The sequence below is a fragment of the Ursus americanus genome, chromosome 27, assembly GCF_024610735.1.
Source record: "Ursus americanus isolate L20-20 chromosome 27, mUrsAme1.1.p, whole genome shotgun sequence".
In the NCBI taxonomy this organism is placed as follows: domain Eukaryota; kingdom Metazoa; phylum Chordata; class Mammalia; order Carnivora; family Ursidae; genus Ursus; species Ursus americanus.
In genome coordinates this window covers 19,083,710-19,103,810 of record NC_142153.1, presented here as the reverse complement: position 1 = coordinate 19,103,810, position 20,101 = coordinate 19,083,710, and the positions used below count along the sequence as shown (strand labels likewise).

The 20,101-nt window shown below is 45.1% G+C and overlaps 1 protein-coding gene and 1 long non-coding RNA gene across 4 annotated transcripts in view; one reads left to right on the top strand and one right to left on the bottom strand.

Annotated features, from left to right (window-relative positions):
• LOC123780432 (uncharacterized) overlaps window positions 1-18,151 on the top strand; it is a 76,968-nt gene extending 58,817 nt beyond the window's left edge. The window contains exons 3-5 of one of the 3 annotated variants that reach the window (XR_006776410.2): window positions 12,150-12,372; window positions 13,429-13,485; window positions 17,378-18,151. Coding sequence is in view for 1 of the 3 variants with exons in the window: in XM_087856446.1 (XP_087712572.1) it covers window positions 12,366-12,372; window positions 13,429-13,485; window positions 17,194-17,441 (312 nt within the window). In the remaining 2 variants the exon portion in view is untranslated. Of the gene's footprint in view, window positions 1-12,149; window positions 12,373-13,428; window positions 13,486-17,013 lie in introns of all 3 variants that reach the window. The other 2 variants (XR_006776409.2, XM_087856446.1) reach the window with 2 other exon arrangements.
• LOC148107634 (uncharacterized) lies at window positions 6,817-18,216 on the bottom strand. The gene is made up of 4 exons (XR_015721970.1): window positions 18,150-18,216; window positions 14,562-14,605; window positions 7,419-7,549; window positions 6,817-7,236 (listed from the first exon to the last, which is right to left on the bottom strand). It is a non-coding gene; the product is annotated as an uncharacterized LOC148107634 (long non-coding RNA).
• Between the last annotated feature and the right edge of the window lie 1,885 nt (window positions 18,217-20,101).

Below are 20,101 nucleotides of genomic sequence, written 5' to 3'. Positions count from 1 at the left end.
GGACCTCATAGATATATACAGAACACTATGCCCCAGAACAACAGAATACTCATTCTTTTTGAATGCACATGGAACTTTCTCCAGAATAGACCATATACTGGGTCATAAAACAGGTCTCAACTGATACCAAAAGACTGAGATTATTCCCTGCATGTTCTCAGACCACAGTGCTTTGAAACTGGAACTCAATCACAAGGAAAAATTTGGAAGAAACTCAAACACTTGGAAACGAAGAACCATCCTGCTCACGAATGATTGGGTAAACCAGGGAATTAAAAATGAGATTAAGCAATTTTTGGAGACCAACAAGAATGAAAACACATCGGTCCAAAACCTATGGGACATTGCAAAGGCAGTCCTAAGGGGAAAATACATACCCATCCAAGACTCACTCAAAAGAATATAAAAATCTAAAATGCAGTTTTTATATTCTCACCTCAAGAAGCTGAAGCTGGAACAGAGCAATAGGCCTAACCCACGAACGAGAAGGCAGTTAATCAAGATCAGAGCAGAGATCAATGAATTAGAAACCAGGAGCACAGTAGAGCAGATCAACAAAACTAGAAGCTGGTTCTTTGAAAGAATAAATAAGATCAATAAGCCACTGGCAAGACTTATTCAAAAGAATAAAGAAAGGACCCAAATTAGTAAAATTATGAATGAAAGGGGAGAGATCACGACCAACACCAATGAAATAGGAAGGATCATTAGAAACTTTTATCAGGGGCGCCTGGGTGGCACAGCGGTTAAGCGTCTGCCTTTGGCTCAGGGCGTGATCCTGGCGTTATGGGATCGAGCCCCGCATCAAGCTCCTCCGCTATGAGCCTGCTTCTTCCTCTCCCACTCCCCCTGCTTGTGTTCCCTCTCTCACTGGCTGTCTCTATCTGTGTTAAATAAATAAATAAAATCTTAAAAAAAAAAAAAAAGAAAGAAACTTTTATCAACAGCTTTATGCCAATAAATTAAACAACCTGGAAGAAATGGATGCCTTCCTGGAAACCTATAAACTACCAAGTCTGAAACAGGAAGAAATTGATTATTTATACAGACCGATTAATTATGAAGAGATTGAAGCAGTGATCAAAAACCTCCCCAAAAACGAGTCCAGGGCCTGACGGATTCCCCGGGGAATTCTACCAAACATTCAAAGAAGAAATAATACCTATTCTCCTGAAGCTGTCTCAAAAAATAGAAACAGAAGGAAAACTACCAACCTCATTCTATGAGGCCAGTATTACCTTGATCCCCAAACCAGGCAAAGACCCCATCAAAAAGGAGAATTACAGACTGATATCCCTGATGAATATGGACGCCAAGATCCTAGCTAATAGGATCCAACAGTGCATTAAAAGGATTATCCATTAAGACCAAGTGGAATTCATCCCTGGGATACAAGGGTGGTTCAACATTCGCAAATCAATCAGTGTGATAGATCATATCAACAAGAAAAGAGTCAAGAACCATATGATCCTCTCAATTGATACAGAAAAAGCATTTGACAAAATACAGCATCCTTTCCTGATTAAAACCCTTCAGAGTGTAGGGATAGAGGGAACATTCCTCAATTTCATAAAAACAATCTATGAAAAGCCTACAGCGAATATCGTTCTCAATGGGGAAAAGCTGAAAGCCTTTCCCTTAAGATCAGGAACACGACAAGGATGCCCACTCACACCATCATTATTCAACATAGTACTAGAAGTCCTTGCAACAGCAATCAGACAACAAAAAGGGATAAAAGGTATTCAAATCGATGAAGAAGAAATCAAACGGCCTCTCTTCACAGATGACATGATACTCTATATGGAAAACCCCAAAGACTCTACCCCCAAATTACTAGAACTTATAGAGCAATTCAGTAATGTGGCAGGATACAAAATCAATGCTCAGCAATCAGTTGCATTTCTATACACGAACAATGAGACTGAAGAAAGAGAAATTAGGGAATCCATTCCATTTACAATAGCACCAAAAATCATACGTTATCTTGGAATTAACTTAACCAGAGACGTAAAGGATCTATATTCTAGAAACTACAGATCACTCTTGAAAGACACTGAAGACACAAAAAGATGGAAAAATATTCCATGCTCATGGATCGGAAGAATAAACATAGTTAAAATGTCCATGCTACCCAGAGCAATCTACCCTTTCAATGCAATCCCGATCAAAATACCGAGGACATTTTTCAAAGAACTGGAACAAACAGCCCTTAAATTTGTGTGGAACCAGAAAAGGCCCTGAATCGCCAAGGAATTGTTGAAAAGGAAAAACAAAGCTGGGGGCATCACAATGCCGGATTTCAAGCTATACTACAAAGCTGTGATCACAAAGACAGCATGGTACTGGCACAAAAACAGACACATAGACCAATGGAACAGAATAGAGAACCCAGAAATGGACCCTCGGCTCTTTGGGCAACTAATCTTTGACAAAGCAGAAAAAACAGCCAGTGGAAAAAAGACAGTCTCTTCAATAAATGGTGCTGGGAAAATTGGACAGCTACATGCAAAAGAATGAAACTTGACCACTCTCTCACACCATACACAAAGATAAACTCCAAATGGATGAAAGACCTCTATGTGAGACAGGAATCCATCAAAATCCTAGAGGAGAGCATAGGCAGCAACCTCTACAACATCGGCCACAGCAACATTTTTCATGACACATCTCCAAAGGCAAGAGAAACAAAAGATAAAATGAACTTGTGGGAATTCATCAAGATAAAAAGCTTCTGCACAGCCAAGGAAACAATCAAAAAAACTAAGAGGCAGCCCATGGAATGGGAGAATATATTTGCAAATGATACTACAGATAAAAGACTGGTATCCAGGGGCGCCTGGGTGGCACAGCGGTTGGGCGCCTGCCTTCGGCTCAGGGCGTGATCCCGGCGTTGTGGGATCGAGCCCCACGTCAGGCTCCTCTGCTGTGGGCCTGCTTCTCCCTCTCCCACTCCCCCTGCTTGTGTTCCCTCTCTTGCTGGCTGTCTCTATCTCTGTCAAATAAATAAATAAAATCTTTAAAAAAAAAAAAAAAGACTGGTATCCAAGATCTACAAAGAACTTCTCAAACTCAATACACAAGAAACAAATAAACCATAAAATGTGCAGAAGATATGAATAGACTTTTCCAATGAAGACATACAAATGGCTAACAGACACATGAAAAAATGTTCAAAATCATTAGCCATCAGGGAAATTCGAATCAAAACCACACTGAGATTCAACCTTACAGCAGTTAGAATGGCAAAAATTGACAAGGCAAGAAACAGCTGTTGGAGAGCATGTGGTGAAAGGGGATCCCTCCTACATTGTTGGTGGGAATGCAAGTTGCTACAGCCACTCTGGAAAACAGTGTGGAGGTCCCTTAAAAAGTTAAAAATTGAGCTACCCTATGACCCAGCCATTGCGCTACTGGGTATTTACCCCAAAGATACAGACGTAGTGAAGAGAAGGGCCATATGCACCCCAATGTTCATAGCAGCATTGTCCACAATAGGTAAATCGTGAAAGGAGCTGAGATGCCCTTCAACAGATGACTGGATTAAGAAGATGTGGTCCATATATACAACGGAATGTTACTCAGCAATCAGAAAGAACGAATTCTCAACATTTGCTGCAACATGGATGGCACTGGAGGAGATGATGCTAAGTGAAATAAGTCAAACAGAGAAAGACAATTATCATATGGTTTCTCTCATCTATGGAACATAAGAACTAGGAAGATCGGTAGGAGAAGAAAGGGATAAAGAAAGAGGGGGTAATCAGAAGGGAGAATGAAGCATGAGAGACTATGGACTCTGAGAAACAAACTGAGGGCTTTAGAGGGGAGGGGTGGGGGAATGGGCTAGGGTGGTGATGGGTAGTAAGGAGGGCACGTATTGCATGGTGCACTGGATGTTATATGCAACTAATGAATCATAGAACTTTACATCAAAAACCAGGGATGTACTGTATGGTGACTAACATAATATAATAAAAAATATTATTATAAAAAAAAACCACACTGAGATACCACCTTACGCCAGTTAAAATGACACAAGTTGACAAGGCAAGAAACAACAAATGTTGCAGAGGATGTGGAGGATGTGGAGAAAGGGGATCCCTCTTACACTCTTGGTGGAAATGCAAGTTGGTATAGTCACTGTGGAAAACAGTGTGGAGGTCCCTTAAAAAGTTAAAAATTGAGCTACCCTATGACCCAGCCATTGCACTACTGGGTATTTACCCCAAAGATACAGACATAGTGAAGAGAAGGGCCATATGCACCCCAATGTTCATAGCAGCTTTGTCCACAATGTCCAAATTGTGGAAGGAGCCAAGATGCCTTTCAACAGATGACTGGATTAAGAAGATGTGGTCCATATATACAATGGAATATTACTCAGCCATCAGAAGGAATGATTACCCAAAATTTACAACAACATGGACAGGACTGGAGGAGATTATGCTAAGTGAAATAAGTCAAGCAGAGAAAGACAATTATCATATGGTTTCACTCATTTATGGAACATAAGAAATAGCAGGGAGATCGGTAGAAGGAAGGAAAGAATGAAGGGGGGGGTAAACAGAACAGGGAATGAACCATGAGAGACTATGAACTCTGGGAAACAAATGGAGGGCTTCAGAGGGGTGGGGGGTGAGGGATTGGGATCAGCAGGTGATGGGTATTAAGGAGGGCACATATTGCATGGAGCACTGGGTGTTATATGCAAATAATGAATCATGAACACTACATCAAAAACTAAGGATGTACTGCATGGTAACTAACATAACTAAAAATTATTATTAAAAAAATAAATATATATATATAAAATAAAAATACATAATCCTCAAGGGCCCTTTTTGCATATTCAATAGTCAAGTTTGGCTGTATAGCATTCTACTAGGATTTGAGTGTAGATTTTAGTTAGAGACAGTGGAAGTGTCAAACAAAAAAATTTCACCAGTAAAACCAGTAAGAAAGAATTTATGCAAAGCTATTGCACTGGGGGAGAGAGATGAGAATCCCCGGCTGCCCCAGGTGCTACTAATTAGGCTCATTAGCCCTCATAGGCCTAAACGGAGCAGGCTAGGGCGCTTCCGGTGGGGCGGTCAAATGACCTGCCCCGGGGGAGGCACGTGACTCGCCCCCGGGCGCCCCAGGTGCTGCTAATTAGGCTCCTTAGGCCCCCTGCCCTCCAGGCCATCATGGACTGCTACATCAAAAACTAAGAATGTACTGTATGGTGATTAACATGACATAATAAAAAATTTAAAGAAAAAAAAAAAAAAAGAAAGTGTACCACCTGTGACTCCAGAAGGTATCAGGGGCTGGAGAAATCTGTATGTCCAACTGAGCAACCCCAGCGAATTCCCACATTCATGGGACACTTGGGCCAAAATCCTGAGACCTACACTCACCCCAACCCATTCTCTCCACTTAGCCCCAGACTGCCCACAGAATGGTCTATCAGAATTTCCATTCTCCTAGGCACTGACACTAACCACAGTTTGGGTTTCAGAGGTCCACCCCCAGAGGCCTGGATCCAAAGACATAGGGATTGGGGAACCCTGAGCCATAGCTGATCCCTCGGCATGCCACACAGAATGAAACCATGCCATTTGGGACTCCAGAAACTATTCGGAGCAGGAGAAATCTGCATGTCCCACTGAGTCGATCCCAGACAACTCCAACATTCAGGGGACCCTTGGACAAAAATCCTAAGCTGACATTCACCACAACCCACCGACTCAAATCAGGCCCCCGGGATGATCAGCACAAAGCCGGTAGATCGGACCTCCCATGCTCCTAGCCCTAACCCAAATGCTAGGTGGGGTTCTCAGAGGTCATTCCCAGTGGCCTATCTCTAAGACAGAGGGCTTGGGGAAACCTGAGCCATACCTGGGAATCAGCATGACACAGAAGGAAACGTGCCATTTGGGAGCTGTAGACAGAATCTGGAGCATGAGAAATCAGAATGCCCGCCTGAGCCGATCCCGGCGAACCCCCGCTTTCGCCACACTACTTGCAGAAAACCCTGAGCCTGACGCTCACCCCCAAGCCATGCCCTCGATTCAGGCATCCAGGTTCGTGTGTATCCAGCTGGCATATCAGATCTTCCATGGGCCTTGGCCCTAACCTTACCCCAAGGTGGGTTCCGAGGATTCCATTCCCAGAGGCCTGGCCGTTAAATCCAGAGACTGGGCATCCATTACCAATACCAAAGGACTCAGGCTGACAGAGAAGGAAACCGTATCATTTGGGACTCCAGAACAGATGCAGAGGAGGAGAAATCTGAATGCCTACCTGTGTCAAACCCCACGATCCCCACATTCACTGGTCCCCAGGCCACAAACCCAATGCTTGACACTCACCCCAACCAATGCCATCAACACCCCCCCTCGGGGAATTAGCCACACAGCCAGCCTATCGGAACTCCCATTCTCCTAGGCCTAACCCCTAACCCTAGTTTTGGTTCTCAGAGGTCTATTCTGAGAAGGCTGGAAACGGAGATGTGGCTCCTGATGGGATGTGCAGCCCCCTCCGGGGCAGGGCGTCGTCCTCGCCTCACAGGGGATCCGTGGAAGTGTTCCATCAGGCAACTGACAGGAATGTCTCTCGAGAAGGCTACCCTGGCATCGGGTTGCACAGGACAGAGGAGGAGAGCTAGATGGGAGGGAAGACAATACCCTGGAGGCCATGGTTGCTGGTTGCTGACCTGGGGTCATGCCATGAGGCCACATGGCACCTTTCTTTTAGAGAAGGCTGCCCCTGAACCTCCTAGAAAATATTTCTAATGAAGTACAAGTCCATCAGGACTATACTGTGAACGGTGGTACATGGCCAACATGGTAGGAGTCAGGGATTCTAACAAGGGCTGACCCCCCCATCTCACAAAACCTTCTTCTGTCCCATGCAACTCATGGTCTACCCTCAGAAAAAACCCCAGGAAACAAACCTTTAATCTGAATGCTCCCTTCACCTTCTGCTTCAAATCTCGTCCAACCACAATGATATGAAACTAGAAATCCATCTCAAGAAGAAAATGGGACAGTCAAAAATAGGTGGCAATTTCACAACACGCTACTGAACAACCAACAAAGAAGAAATCAAAAGAAATTTGACAAGTACCTTGACACAAATGAAAAAGAGAACCTACAAAAACTTACTGGAGGCAGCAAAAGTGGCTCTAAGGTGGACGTTCTCAGAAATTCAGGTCTTCCTCAATCCACAAGAAAGCTCTCCATAGACAACCTAATTTTAAATGGTAAAGAAGTAGGGGGAAAAAAGCAAAGCCCCCAATTAGTAGACATAAGGAAATAACAAAAAGGAATATGGAAATAAATCCAATGGAGACTAAAAGGACCCAAAAATAAATCAATGAAAATAAGAGCTTCCTTTTTTGGAAAGATAAACAAAAACATAGCTAGACTCACCGAGAAAGAGAGAGGGCTCAAATACAATCAGGAACGAAAGAGAATGGATTCCTGTCTCCCATCCAAATCAAAAGAACACAGGCAGCAACCTCTTCCACCTTGGACACAGCAACTTCTTTGAAGACACGTCTCTAAAGGCAAGGGAAACAAAAGCAAAAATGAACTCCTGGGACTTCATCAAGATAAAAAGTTTCCGCCCAGCAAAGGAAACAATCGACAATACTAAAAGGCGACCTAGAGAATCAAAGAAGATATTTGCAAACAACATTACAGAGAAACAGCTGGTATCCAAGATCTATAAAGAACTTCTCAAACTCAACACCCAAAACACAAATAATCTGGTCAAGAAATGGGCAGAAGACACGAACAGACACTTCTCCCAAGAAGACATACAAATGGCCAACAGACACGTGAAAACATGCTCCACATCACTTGCCATCAGGGAAAAACAAATCAAAACCACATTGAGACACCACCTGACACCAGTCAGAATGGCTAAAAAGGAGGGCACATATTGCATGGTGCACTGGGTGTTATACGCAAGTACTGAATCATGGAACTTTACATCAAAAACTTGGGATGTACTGTATGGTGACTAACATAACATAATAAAAAATTATTATAAAAAACAAACAATATATTCCAGAGATGGCTTTATAATAAAGCAGAATATATTGAAAAAAAAGAAAAGAAAAAAAAAAGAATGGCTAAAATGAACAAGGCAGGGAACCACAAATGTTGGTGAGGATGTAGAGAAAGGGGAACTCCCTTGCACTGTTGGTGAGAATGCAACTCTGGAAAACAATATGGAGGTTCCTCAAAACGTTAAACACAGAGTGACTCTACGACCCAGCAATTGCACTACTTGGTACTTACCCCATTGACCCAGAGGTACTGAAAAGAAGGGGCACCTGTATCCCCATGTTCACAGCAGCAATGTCCACAACAGCCAAACTTGGAAGGAGCCAAGATGTCCTTCAACGGAGGAGTGGATAAAGAAGATGTGGTTCATACGTACAATTGAATATTACTCAGCCATCGGAAAGGATGAATACCCACCATTTGCATGGACATGGATGGACCAGGAGGGGATTATGCTAAGTGACATAAGTCAATCAGAGAAAGACAATGATCATATGGTTTCACTCCTATGTGGAATGGAAGGAATAGCATGGAGGACATGAGGAGAAAGAAGGGAAAAAGGAAGGGGGGAATCAGAGGGGCAGATGAACCATGAGAGACTATGGACTCCGGGAAACAAACTGATGGTTGCACAAAGGGAGGGAGGTAGGGAGACGGGTTATCCCAGTGATGGGTATTAAGGAGGGTACGTGTGGTGATGAGCACTGGGTGTTCTATGCAAACAATGAATCATGGAACACTACATCAAAAACTAATGAAGTACTGTAGGGTGACTATCATCACATCATTGAAAAAAAGAGATAAAGACAGGAACTCCACACAGGAAAACTGTCACTATTTGCAAATGACATGATGCTAGATATAGAAATCCCTCAAGATTCCACCAAAAACCTGTTGGAATAAACAAATTCGGTAAAGCTGCAGGATAGAAAGTCAACATACAGAGACCTGTTGCATTTATTTATTTATGTATTTTAGATTTTATTGATTTATTGGACAGAGAGAGAAAGAGCAGGAGCAGGGGGAGTGGCAGGCAGAGGGAGAAGCAGACTACCTGCTAAGCAGGGAGCCCAGTGCGGGGCTCAATCCCAGCACTCTGGGGCCATGACCTGAATTGAAGGCAGACGCTTCACCGATGGAGCCACCCAGGTGCCCCAACTTGTTGCATTTCTAGATACTGATGACACACTTTCGCAAAGAGAAATTAAGAAAGCAATGCCATTTACAACTGCATTGAGAAAAAAAAAATCTAGGCATAAAAGGAACCAAAAATGAGAAAGACTTGGTACACTCAATACATGGCAGTAAAGAAAGGAAAAACGTGTGTGGGCGGTGGATGTATGGGTCAAAGATTTGGAAGGTGACACAAATAAAGGGAAGCGTACGCCATGCTCATTAACTGGAAGAGTTAATTCTGTGAACATGTCCATCGTACCCAAAGCAATCAATGGACAGATGTGATGAAATCCCTACCTGAATTCCAGTGGCATTTTTCAAAGACACAGAAGACAGCCTAAAGTTCCTCTGGAATCACAAAAGACCCCAAATACCCAGAGCTATCTGGAGAAAGCAAGCTGTGGTCACCACACTCCCAAATTTCAAGCTAGATTACAAAGCTGTAGTCATCAAAGCAGTACGGTACTGGCATAAACACACACACACACACACACACACACACACACACACAAACACACAGGTCAGTGGAACAGAATAGTAAAGCTCAGAAGCTAACCCACACCTAGATGATCCTAACTTACGAAACAGCATCAGAAGATATGCCATGGGGAAAGGACCGTCTCTTCAGTGAATGGTAACAGGAAAACTGGACACTAAATGCAGAAGAATGGAACTGGATCACTTTCTTACACCACACACACAAATTGTTAATGGATGAATGACTTGAACATAGGACCTGAATCCATAAACCTCCAAGAAGACACAGGTACTAAATTTCTCAACTTTGGTCTTGGCAAAGAGTCTTTGGATCAGCACCAAATGCAAAGGCAACAGATGCAAAAATAAACAAGTGGAACGACATCAAACGGAAATCTTCCGCACAACCAAAGAAACCATCAAAACCTTAAAAAGGCAGAGGACTCAATGAGAAAAAATATCTGCAAATCGCATGTGTGAGAAGAGGCTAATATCCAAAATACACAAGACACTCATACAAATCAAAACACACACACAAACTGTATAAAATATGGGGAGAATATGTGCATAGATACTTTCCAAAGATGGTACACAGGTGGCCAATAGAGAAAGAAAAAGTTGTTCAACATCACTAATCATCGTCAGGGAGACATAAGTCAAAACCACAATTGGCTATCACCTCACATCTGTTGCAACAGCGATCGTCCCAGAGACAGACACCAGGTGTGGTCAAGGGTGTGCAGACGACGGGACCCTGTGCATGTTGGTGGGAATGGAAATGGGTGCAGTCACTGTGACAAACGGTATGGAGTTTCCTGAAAAATAAATACAACTACCACATGACCCAGTAATGGCTCTACTGAGTATTGATTTGTAGAGCACAAAAACAGTACCTCAAAAAGACAGATGCACTCCCATGTTCAGTGCAGCATTATTACCAATAAACAGACATAGAAACATAGACCTTGGGAGCCCTATGCTAAGTAACTCAGACACAGAAAGACAAATACCAGATGCTCTCATGTACATTCCATGTGGAATAAACAAATATTGAATGCACAGATACGGAGAACAGATGGGTGGGTGCCTGATTCGGGGAACGGGGAAGGCGGGGGGATGGGTGAAGGTGGTCAAAGATGCAGTGTCTGAATGAGAAAATCCGACAGTCATGGAATGTTCTGTGCAGCATGGAGACTAAAGCTAACCCCGCAGGATGGGGTACAGGTTCCCCCGCTCTTTGAAAGTACAGTGCTCCTAGGAAACCTTTCACAGCAGAAAGGGTGTAAAGAAGGAATGACCATTAATTTATACAGAAAAATGAGTGAGCACGCTCAGACTCCAAAGGTGACTTCTCTTTGGCTTTTCTTAGGCCTCGGGACACAACTCCTAACGGATGCCGAAAATAAATGGAGATAAAGCACAGCAGACGCTCACAGACACAATTCAAAGCGCTGGTGGCTGGACGCAGAGAGCGGTTCCCAGGAAGGAGCTGGTTAGGGTGCACGCCGCCTCTGTCGTGCTTCTCCCCAAAACAGATGCTGAACACGATGCTCACTGTTCGACTTTTTTCATAAGAGGAAAATCTTCTTCAGGTTTCTTCCCATTAGTGAAACCAGGTAGTAATGGAGATCTTTCCAAAAAGCCAAGTGTCTTCCCATGAACTTTTAAAAAGTGGGGGATACTTGTACTTGAATGTTGCTTAGGGAGGAGATGTGAAATGTTCTCCTGGACATAAACCTCAGCAGATCCTCGGGAAAGGCACTTTCCTCAGCATGCGGAACACGGACTACCTCCTACCCCCAGAAACCTTCTCCTTCTCCTCGCTCAGGACAACCTACAACATCTAGGAGTTACCCCAGTTCCTCCTTTCTCCCATCCCCGATATCTAAGCTGTCAGCAAATCCTGTGAGCTCCATCTTCAAGACGTACCCACAATAGGAAGAACCACTCCTTCCAAGGCCACCTGTCTGGTCCACACTGGAGCCCATCTCTTGCCTGAGTTCCTGGAAACGCATCATCATTTACCTCCCTTGCCCATCTCAACCCTCTGTCATCTGTTCTCAACCCTGCAGCCAGGATGGCCCAGTGAAACAGGGTCCCATGGGGTCACAGCCCTGCCATGGCTTTCTGTCACCTCCCTGAGGTCATGTCCTATGCTGTCTCCTGTGGCCATAGGGCCTTCTCGCTGCTCCTGTGTACACCTGGTATGCTCCTGCCCGCGGCCTTTGCACATGCTTTCCCTTCTGTTTACAATGCTCTTGATGTGATATCACTCACCTTCTTTAGATCTTGACTCAAGTATCACCCTCCTTGTGAAGTACAACCTGGCCCCTATGTGAATAGCAAACACCACCCCCACCTCCCCTTCAGCACCCCCAGCCCTGTCTCCTGCTTTATATTTCCATAGCACTTAGAGTCTCCATTCCATCTCGGCAGGGAAGAAACTGAGGCATAAACTGATGGCTTCACCACCGACCCCCCCCAATGTCGTGCTCCAAATCCCCAGGGGAAAAGGTGCCCCAGGGCTCTTGCACAGCCGGGACTCCCAGGACAAGGGGTCCACCCACCTCCTGCACCCTGAACACCATCAGGAAAAGGAGCCATACGAGGAATCCACCTGCACACGAAACCTGAAACCAGACACCTTCCTCGATGACAGGTGAGCACACACGCTTCCTCCCCTTGCCTGAGGTGCTCATCTGAGAAAGCCGAGCAGAGGTGCTTCCCAGGGTCCAAATATCCCTCTGGCCAAGGTTCTGGGAAACAGACATCTGATCCGACCACCCTGCCAGGCTCGGACCTGCTCAGTGAGTCCTAAGACCCAGAGACTTCTTTGCACTCCGGCTCAATCCTTCTCACAGAGAAGCAAACTCCAGCCTCACAAACGTGCTCATTATTAGCTCTGGAATTCCCTGGGTTGTGTCCACACTGGTCCACACAGCGGTCCCATGCAGACCACTCCACGAATGCCCTAGGGTTGCAAGCCACTTTCAAGCTGCCCTTAGAAAGGCAGAAACTGGCCCGAATAGGCAGACCAGCCAAGTGACTCGATGTGCTGCAAACTCAGACAACATCCTCCCTGAACACCAACGCTTCCGAGTCCAAGCTTCCAACATTTGCGCACTGAGCACCATGTCAGCATGAACACTGCTCTTTCCCTTCACTGGCCTCCCAGTCCTTCCAATTAGAAACCAAGCTCCAGACACCACTCTATTTTCCCTTCAGAGAGAGAAGTCAAATGATGGAATAAAACACTCCCTGTGCACAGCACACTTCTATCCACATAGAATTCCTTGATCTTTCTCCTTTGGGCAGCCCTACAAGACCCACAACAGTGAGAGACACCACAAGTTCAATCATCACGTATATATTTGACCTTGTGTTGTTCCTTTCAGTATTTTTATCTCAAAGTCAATGTCTCTATTGCTTTGTTAAAATAATAATAATAATAAATAATAGTTATAATAAATAATAATTATAATGATGATGATGACGACATGGTCACCTGAGGGTCTGGATCTCCATAGCCAGACAACATAGCTCTGGTCCAGATAAGGATGAAGACACAACCTCAGCCCATGAAGCAAACCCCACACCCTCAGGGACCCCGACACGCCTCATGGGTGAAGAGTTCCTTTGCTACGTGGAGTTGTCTGAGTCCAAAGGATACAGGCAAACCCCAGCATTCATTCTGTTTTCTTCATCAATTCCCCAGCTCAAGTCGCAAGTGACACACCAGGTCAAGCTTCCAGAGCCCAGGATGAGCCTCCAGGTAAGCAGCACCCCCCAGCCGCCCCTGCCCTGGGAAGGCTGACAGGAGGCTCCATTTCCTTTGGGAGCACAATGTGGCACTCCCCGAGCTCCTAAAGAACCTACACTCCTTCTCCCTTTCTCCCTCTCACAAAGGCCACCAAACCCTGTGACAGCTCTGGGGCTCTTTTACTTTAACAAATAATTTCTAATATCGGAATATGGCTTGCAGAAGAGAAAAACATGAACACCCAGAAAGGATTCCTTTAATATTTCAGAAGACTCTTTTCCCATTGTTTAATTAAACCAGGAAATAAAAACGCACATATAGCTCCTTCCACTAGCAGGTCCAGGTCCGATTCACTTCACTGATCGAAAGTAGAGCAGGAAATAAAAGAGTAACAGATGTTCTGAGGACCCATCATGTCCATCACCTCAGGTTTGATTCGGGGCTTAGTGAGCCTAATTGGGAGCACCTGGGGGGGGCACGTGGCGGCGGGGGAGGGTCACATGCCCCTCCCCCACGGGACACGTGACCGCCAAACCGGAAGTGGCTCCGCCGGCGCCATCTTGGAGCCCTGCATCACATGATTTGAAAGTATTTAAATCAACCTCACATTAAGCCATCAAAATTAGGCAAAACTGCCTTCACTATTTCTAAACTTCTGAATTCAGTCATTTTGCAATAAAATATGAAGGGGCTTAATATTTGCATGTTTTATTTCTAATTGACAAAATGAGAGAAGGTGATATTTGCAAGTACTTTGCAAATAACACACTTTGGGCATGGATAGCATTTACTCCCACTTAATGAAGAGGAAAACTAGGATTTAAGCACCACTATATTTTCTCCTCTTAACCTATATTTTAGGCCAAAGACATTCAATGTGTCACAAACATTTGATCAGCAGAAAATAACTCAAACTGATGATAAAGATCTACTTGAAGGGAATTGGCAGAAACGTTTTCAGTTTCCACTCCGAACTTGCTCTATTTTAAAATCTAACTTCCTTACACTTCTTTGCTCCAACCAATGGCATGTTATACTAATAAACGATAAGTGACTGAGAGTAAAAATCACAAGCATATAAAGCTCACCAGAGTAGCTCCTGGTATTCAGCTGAGTGTAATCCACCTGCCACCTGTGGGGGAATCACAAAGCACTCATTAAAAACACACCTAGATGGGGGCGCCTGGGTGGCTCAGTCGTTAAGCGGCTGCCTTCGGCTCAGGTCATGATCCTAGAGTCCCAGGATCAAGCCCCACATCTGGCTCCCTGCCCAGCGGGCAGTCTGCTTCTCCCTCTGCCCAACCCCCGCTCATGCACACGCGTGCTCTCTCTCTCTCTCAAATAAAATCTTTAAAATAAATAAATAAAACCTTTCATTAGCTCCCCAGAGATTTGGGGATGCAATCCAAGTTCCTTTGCAAGAGCTGCATACCACCAGACACAACCAAGTGTCGCCATTCCATGCTTTTAGAGATCTCATCGTATCCTGCACTTCTCCATTTTTGTGGGGTATGTCTCCCACTGTCTGCTGGGAAATGTTCCCACCAAGCTAACACCTGCATATTCTTCTAAAAGTTCAAGGTTCACTCTTACCAGGAACCTCCCTTGACCCGAATGGCTGTCTTTCCTCCTCCATCCTTCTTCCCCGCCCACACCCATGCTTCATGTTCTGAAATCATTCACAACACCACTAGAATTCTTGCCTTAACGGGGCACCTGGGTGGATCAGTCGTTAAGCATCTGCCTGCGGCTCAGGGCGTGATCCCGGCGTTCTGGGATGGAGCCCCGCATCGGGCTCCTCCCCTGGGAGCCTGCTTCTTCCTCTCCCACTCTCCCTGCTAGTATTCCCTCTCTTGCTGGCTGTCTCTCTCTCTCTCTGTCAAATAAATACATAAAATCTTAAAAAAAAAAAAAAAAGAATTCTTGCCTTAACATTTAAGGTAACAGAGATGTCCTGAGAGATGCCTCTCTTCTCACCAGAATTGTAGAGCTGCGTGGGAAAAGCCAATGCCAGAATCTCAAAGGGATCACAGAGAATGTTCTTGCTACCTGCCAGGGGAGGGTCAGTCAAAGGAAAGTCCCCAGCCAGGATAGGGTAACCCTTGGCAGAAGAAGGAGGAGGAGAGCTGGAGAAACATTCTGATGGTTCCTGAAGATTCCAATAGGAATTTGCAGTAGACACAGCCCTTTCCAATCATACTGGCCAAACCAAGCCATACGGCTAAGTCTGATACAGGTGAGATGGGGAAGTATACTGTCCCAAGGCAGGCACAGTCAATCTCATGACAATAGGCAGAGATGTACACTCCTCTTACGGGGAAAGAGAAAATAATCCAAAATAATGCCATCTGCTATAGGCCGATAGCTTTCCTCCTCCATCTCCACTAGCAGAAATTAAGTCCGTGTATGACTGTGCTGTGCTGGTGAGGCAGGGCACATCGGCACCCAGCTCAGTGAGTAGTCACTCCAGATTTCCCATTTTCTTCTACTGGGCCCCAAGGTCTTAGATCTTGGGTCTCCATTCCCTCTTCGAAGCTGCCAGTTTGGTTTTGCTTCTAGGATCCTGATCCCTACTTCTCCCAAAAGAATTCATCATTCCCTTCTAGCTCCTTCTTTGCAGCTGATACCAAAATGACACACAAGCCTTTCTCCCATTCTTCTTAGGCAAGGAAGTAAACAGGGCAGCGACAAAATGGCCAGAGTGAGCAACAAATGGGGTGCACTGTCCCCAAAGGCACCAAAGTCATAACCCTACTGCTCTCTCAGCAGACAGGCAGAAGCACCAAAGACTTTCTGAAAAGGGACTCCCCCACCCTCTTCAATCTCTCGCTCCACACATCTCCAGCCCCAAGGCCTAAAACATAAAAGCAGTTGGGTTGGGTGTGAAGCTAATAAAACTTAAGCTTCAGGGTTGTACTATTTTCCTAAGCCGCTGTAACAAATCACCACAAATTTGGTAGCTTAAGACAGTATTAAATACGTATTCTTTCACGGTGCTAGAGGCCACAGTCTGAAATCGGTGTGGGTAGGCCCAAATCAAAGTGTCAGCAGGGCCACACTCCCTCCAGAGGCTCTAGGGAACATCCATTCCTTGCCCCTCCCAGTTTCCAGCGACCCCCAGCACTCCTTGACTTGTGGCCACGGCACCCCAGTCTCTTCCTCCGTGGTCACCCTGCCTTATCTCCTTCGGTCAACTCTCCCTCTGCCTCCCTCCTAATAAGATGCATGTGAAGGCATCTAGGGCCCATCCAGATAATCCAGGATAATCTCCCTGTTTTGAGACTCTTAACTTAATCACATCTGCAAAGATCCTTTTTCCATATAAGGTAACATTCACAGGTGCCAGAGATTCAACGTGAAATGGGGGGGAGGGACCATTTTCCTTCCTATATGGGGAAAAACTGAAATTCTTAAACTTGTGTTTATTTGTGTCTGCACGAAATAAAATTATGAAGGGAAAAAAATGGTCAGCCATCAAGAACTCACTGGGACCACCTGTGCTAGAGGAAACACTGAATTCATTTTCTATCCATACTGTAGAAAATACGGCATCATTCTTACCATATGAAGAGGCGAGTAACCTAGCAAGAGCCAAACTTATGGAAACATTTTCTGTCTGTTGTTTAAATTCATACACATATTATCTAGATTTTGGATCTGTGAGTTGTTTCTGGGACAGCCTGGTATTGACCTGGGCTTTGCCATGATCCTTGTCCTCAGGATGGTCCATAGCACCCCGGCTCCCAGTTATCCAACCAAACCCTAGCCAAGATCCAGCTGTGAAGGGATGCAGGGGCTGTAAACTTAAGTTTCAAATCCTTGAGTTAATCAAGAGAGACAAGGGGCCGGTTGGGTGCGATTCAATCAAGCCGAAACCCTTTATAAAGCCCGTGGCCATTCACAGAGGACCCGAAACTGCAGGCAGCAGAAGGAAGGGGGCTCTGAAGACGAGCTTCTATGTTCTCTGACCCTCCGCTCAATGCAAGCAGCCTACCTGTGAAACATGACAACAATCCAGAGCATTCCCCTGACGGCTGGAGCTGACTGAGCCAACAGTGGGCGATTTGGATCAGAAAATGAAGTGGAGAGAGAACCTCGTGAAGGGAAGAGACAAGCGGAATCTCTCCAGCCACCCGCATCCTTGGGAATCCGGCACCATCCACACACTCTCGCAAAAGCAGAAAGCCATCCACAGAGAGCTGCGTGAGTACTGCCTGAAAGGAGGCTACGCAGATTCAAGCCTGAGCGCTCAGTGGGGAACATACGATCGTGAGCACAGAGTTGCCTGCGGTGTACTCGAGTTCTGGGATGCCAACCCCAGACGCCGTTGCGTGTCCTGCGTTCGCCGAAGCAGGCGGCATGGTGGAGTCTGTCCTCTGTGGCTGCGGGGGCGGGTCTGGGCTCCTCGATGTCACGTGGCCAGACACCTGCTCCGCCCTGGACTTGGAACGTTGATCCTGGCCGGGGCCACGCAAAGGCTCCCCTCTCCTGAAAGTGATCTACGGTGAGGCCATCAGGATCTGTCATGGGCGCTCTGTACCCTGAGCCCTGCGTGGTCCTCTCCCTGCCCTTTTCCTGGGTTTCTCCCAACACGCACCTGGCCGTTCCCTGCAGGAGCAGCGGATCTCTGCTGCCTCTGAGCCAGATCCAGAACTTCAAAACAATTGGAGACTTACCTCTCCATTCCGCCTAAAAGACAGGAAGACATCGCAGTTCCATATACTCGAGACTCCTTCCTTTCTGCAAACCGATGTCCTAAACAAAAAAAATTGAAAAAAATAAATTAATAAACAGTCACCAGAAAACCAACGCTGACTCCTGCCACCTCAGCATACTTCATATGCAGGAAGACAGAAATCACGAGGTTTTGAGCAAATGTCCAGTTGAAGGGAGGAAAAATGCAGCCTGTGGCTCTCAGATTCTTTCCACTAGGTGGCATGCGCTGAGCCTTTGAAAAAATAAAAATCAAAGATTTTGCATGACTCCAATTTCCTTTCAAGTACAAGTAGGAATTTTGCTTTCTAGGAATGGGAGGCTAAACTCAGGAAAAAGGAAATTGAATTCAGGTCCAAGATTATGGGAGAATCTTCCCCCTCCCCCCCCCCCCCCCCCCAGCCAGACTTCTGCCTTCTATTTTCTCTCTGGAACTATCCCTGATGAATGGGAAGCAGAGATTCTCCCTGAAACTTCCTGCTTCATAAATGGTTAAGCTTTTCAGTGATAAGTCACCTGTATTCTTTGTGCCCTGAAGTGTGGGTGGAGGGAACTACTGTCCACGCTTAACAAGTAAACGGTTAACTGCTTTTCATGAGCCCCAAATATGCATGCTTAAAAACAGTCTTGCCCAAAACCTTGACTTAACCACTTGCCGTGTAAAAATAGCATTAAGATCGCCTTGTACTGTAAGGTGCTTAACAACCCACAAAGTAAGAAGGGACACTGGGGTCAGAAGTCCTGAATTTCCTTGGGACACCTAGCTGGCTCAGTCGGTACATCTGACTCTTGATCTCAGGGTCGTGAGTTCAGGCCCCACATTGGGTGTAGAGGTTACTCAAAAAAGTAAAACTAACTAAATAAAGCTGAGGCTTTAATCCATATATATTTTTTTTAAATCTTGAACTTCCATGCTGGCTCCAACTTTTTAAACTGTGAAACTGGTCAAGTCACAATGTGTAAGAGCCTCAGTTTCAAAATCCACAAAATGGTGATGATTGTTTGGAAAATCAAGTGATCAAATGTGTGCGAAATCTTAAGGCCAGAAATGCCCATCATTAGTCATTAGGAAAATACAAATCAAAATCACAATAATGGGGGCACCTCCGTCGTTAAGTGCCTGCCTTCTGCTCAGGTCATGGACCCAGGGTCCTGGGATCGAGACCCACATCCCCTGCTCAGCGGGGAGTCTGCTTCTCCTCTCCCTCTGCACCCCCTCCCCCTGATCATGCTCTCTCTCTCTCAAATAAATAAAATCTTTTAAAATATCATAATAAGGTATTACTCGATACCCATCAGGATAGCTATTATCAAAAAAATAATAAACGTCGGTGGCGATATGGAGAAATTGGAACTTTTGTGCGTTACTGGTAGGAACCGAAAATCATGCAGCTGCTGTTTAAAACACTCTGGCAGTTCCTCAAAGCTAAACATAGAATTTTCATGTGACCAGCATTCCATTCCTAGGTCTATACTCAAAGGAATTAAAAGCAGGAATTCAAACGGATACTTGTGCACTAATGTTCATAGCAGCGTTATTCACAATAGCCAAAAGGCAGAAACAACCCTAGGGTCCATCAACAGACAAATGGATAAGCAAAATGTGGTGTGTGAAATATTATTCAGCCATTAAGAGAAATGAAATGCTGACACATTACAACATAAATGAACCTTGAAAGCATTATGCTACCAGACACAAAAGGACAAATACTGTATTATTCCACTACAAGAGGTGCCAAGAATAGGCAATTTCATAGAGACAGAAAGTGGATTAGAAGTTACCATCAGCTGGGGGAAGGGGAGATAGAAAGTCATTGCTTTCATGGTTACAGAGTTTCTGTTTGGGGTAATAAACAAGATTTGGAAATAGACACTGGTGAGGGTTGCCCAAGGTGGTGAATGTAATTAATGCCGC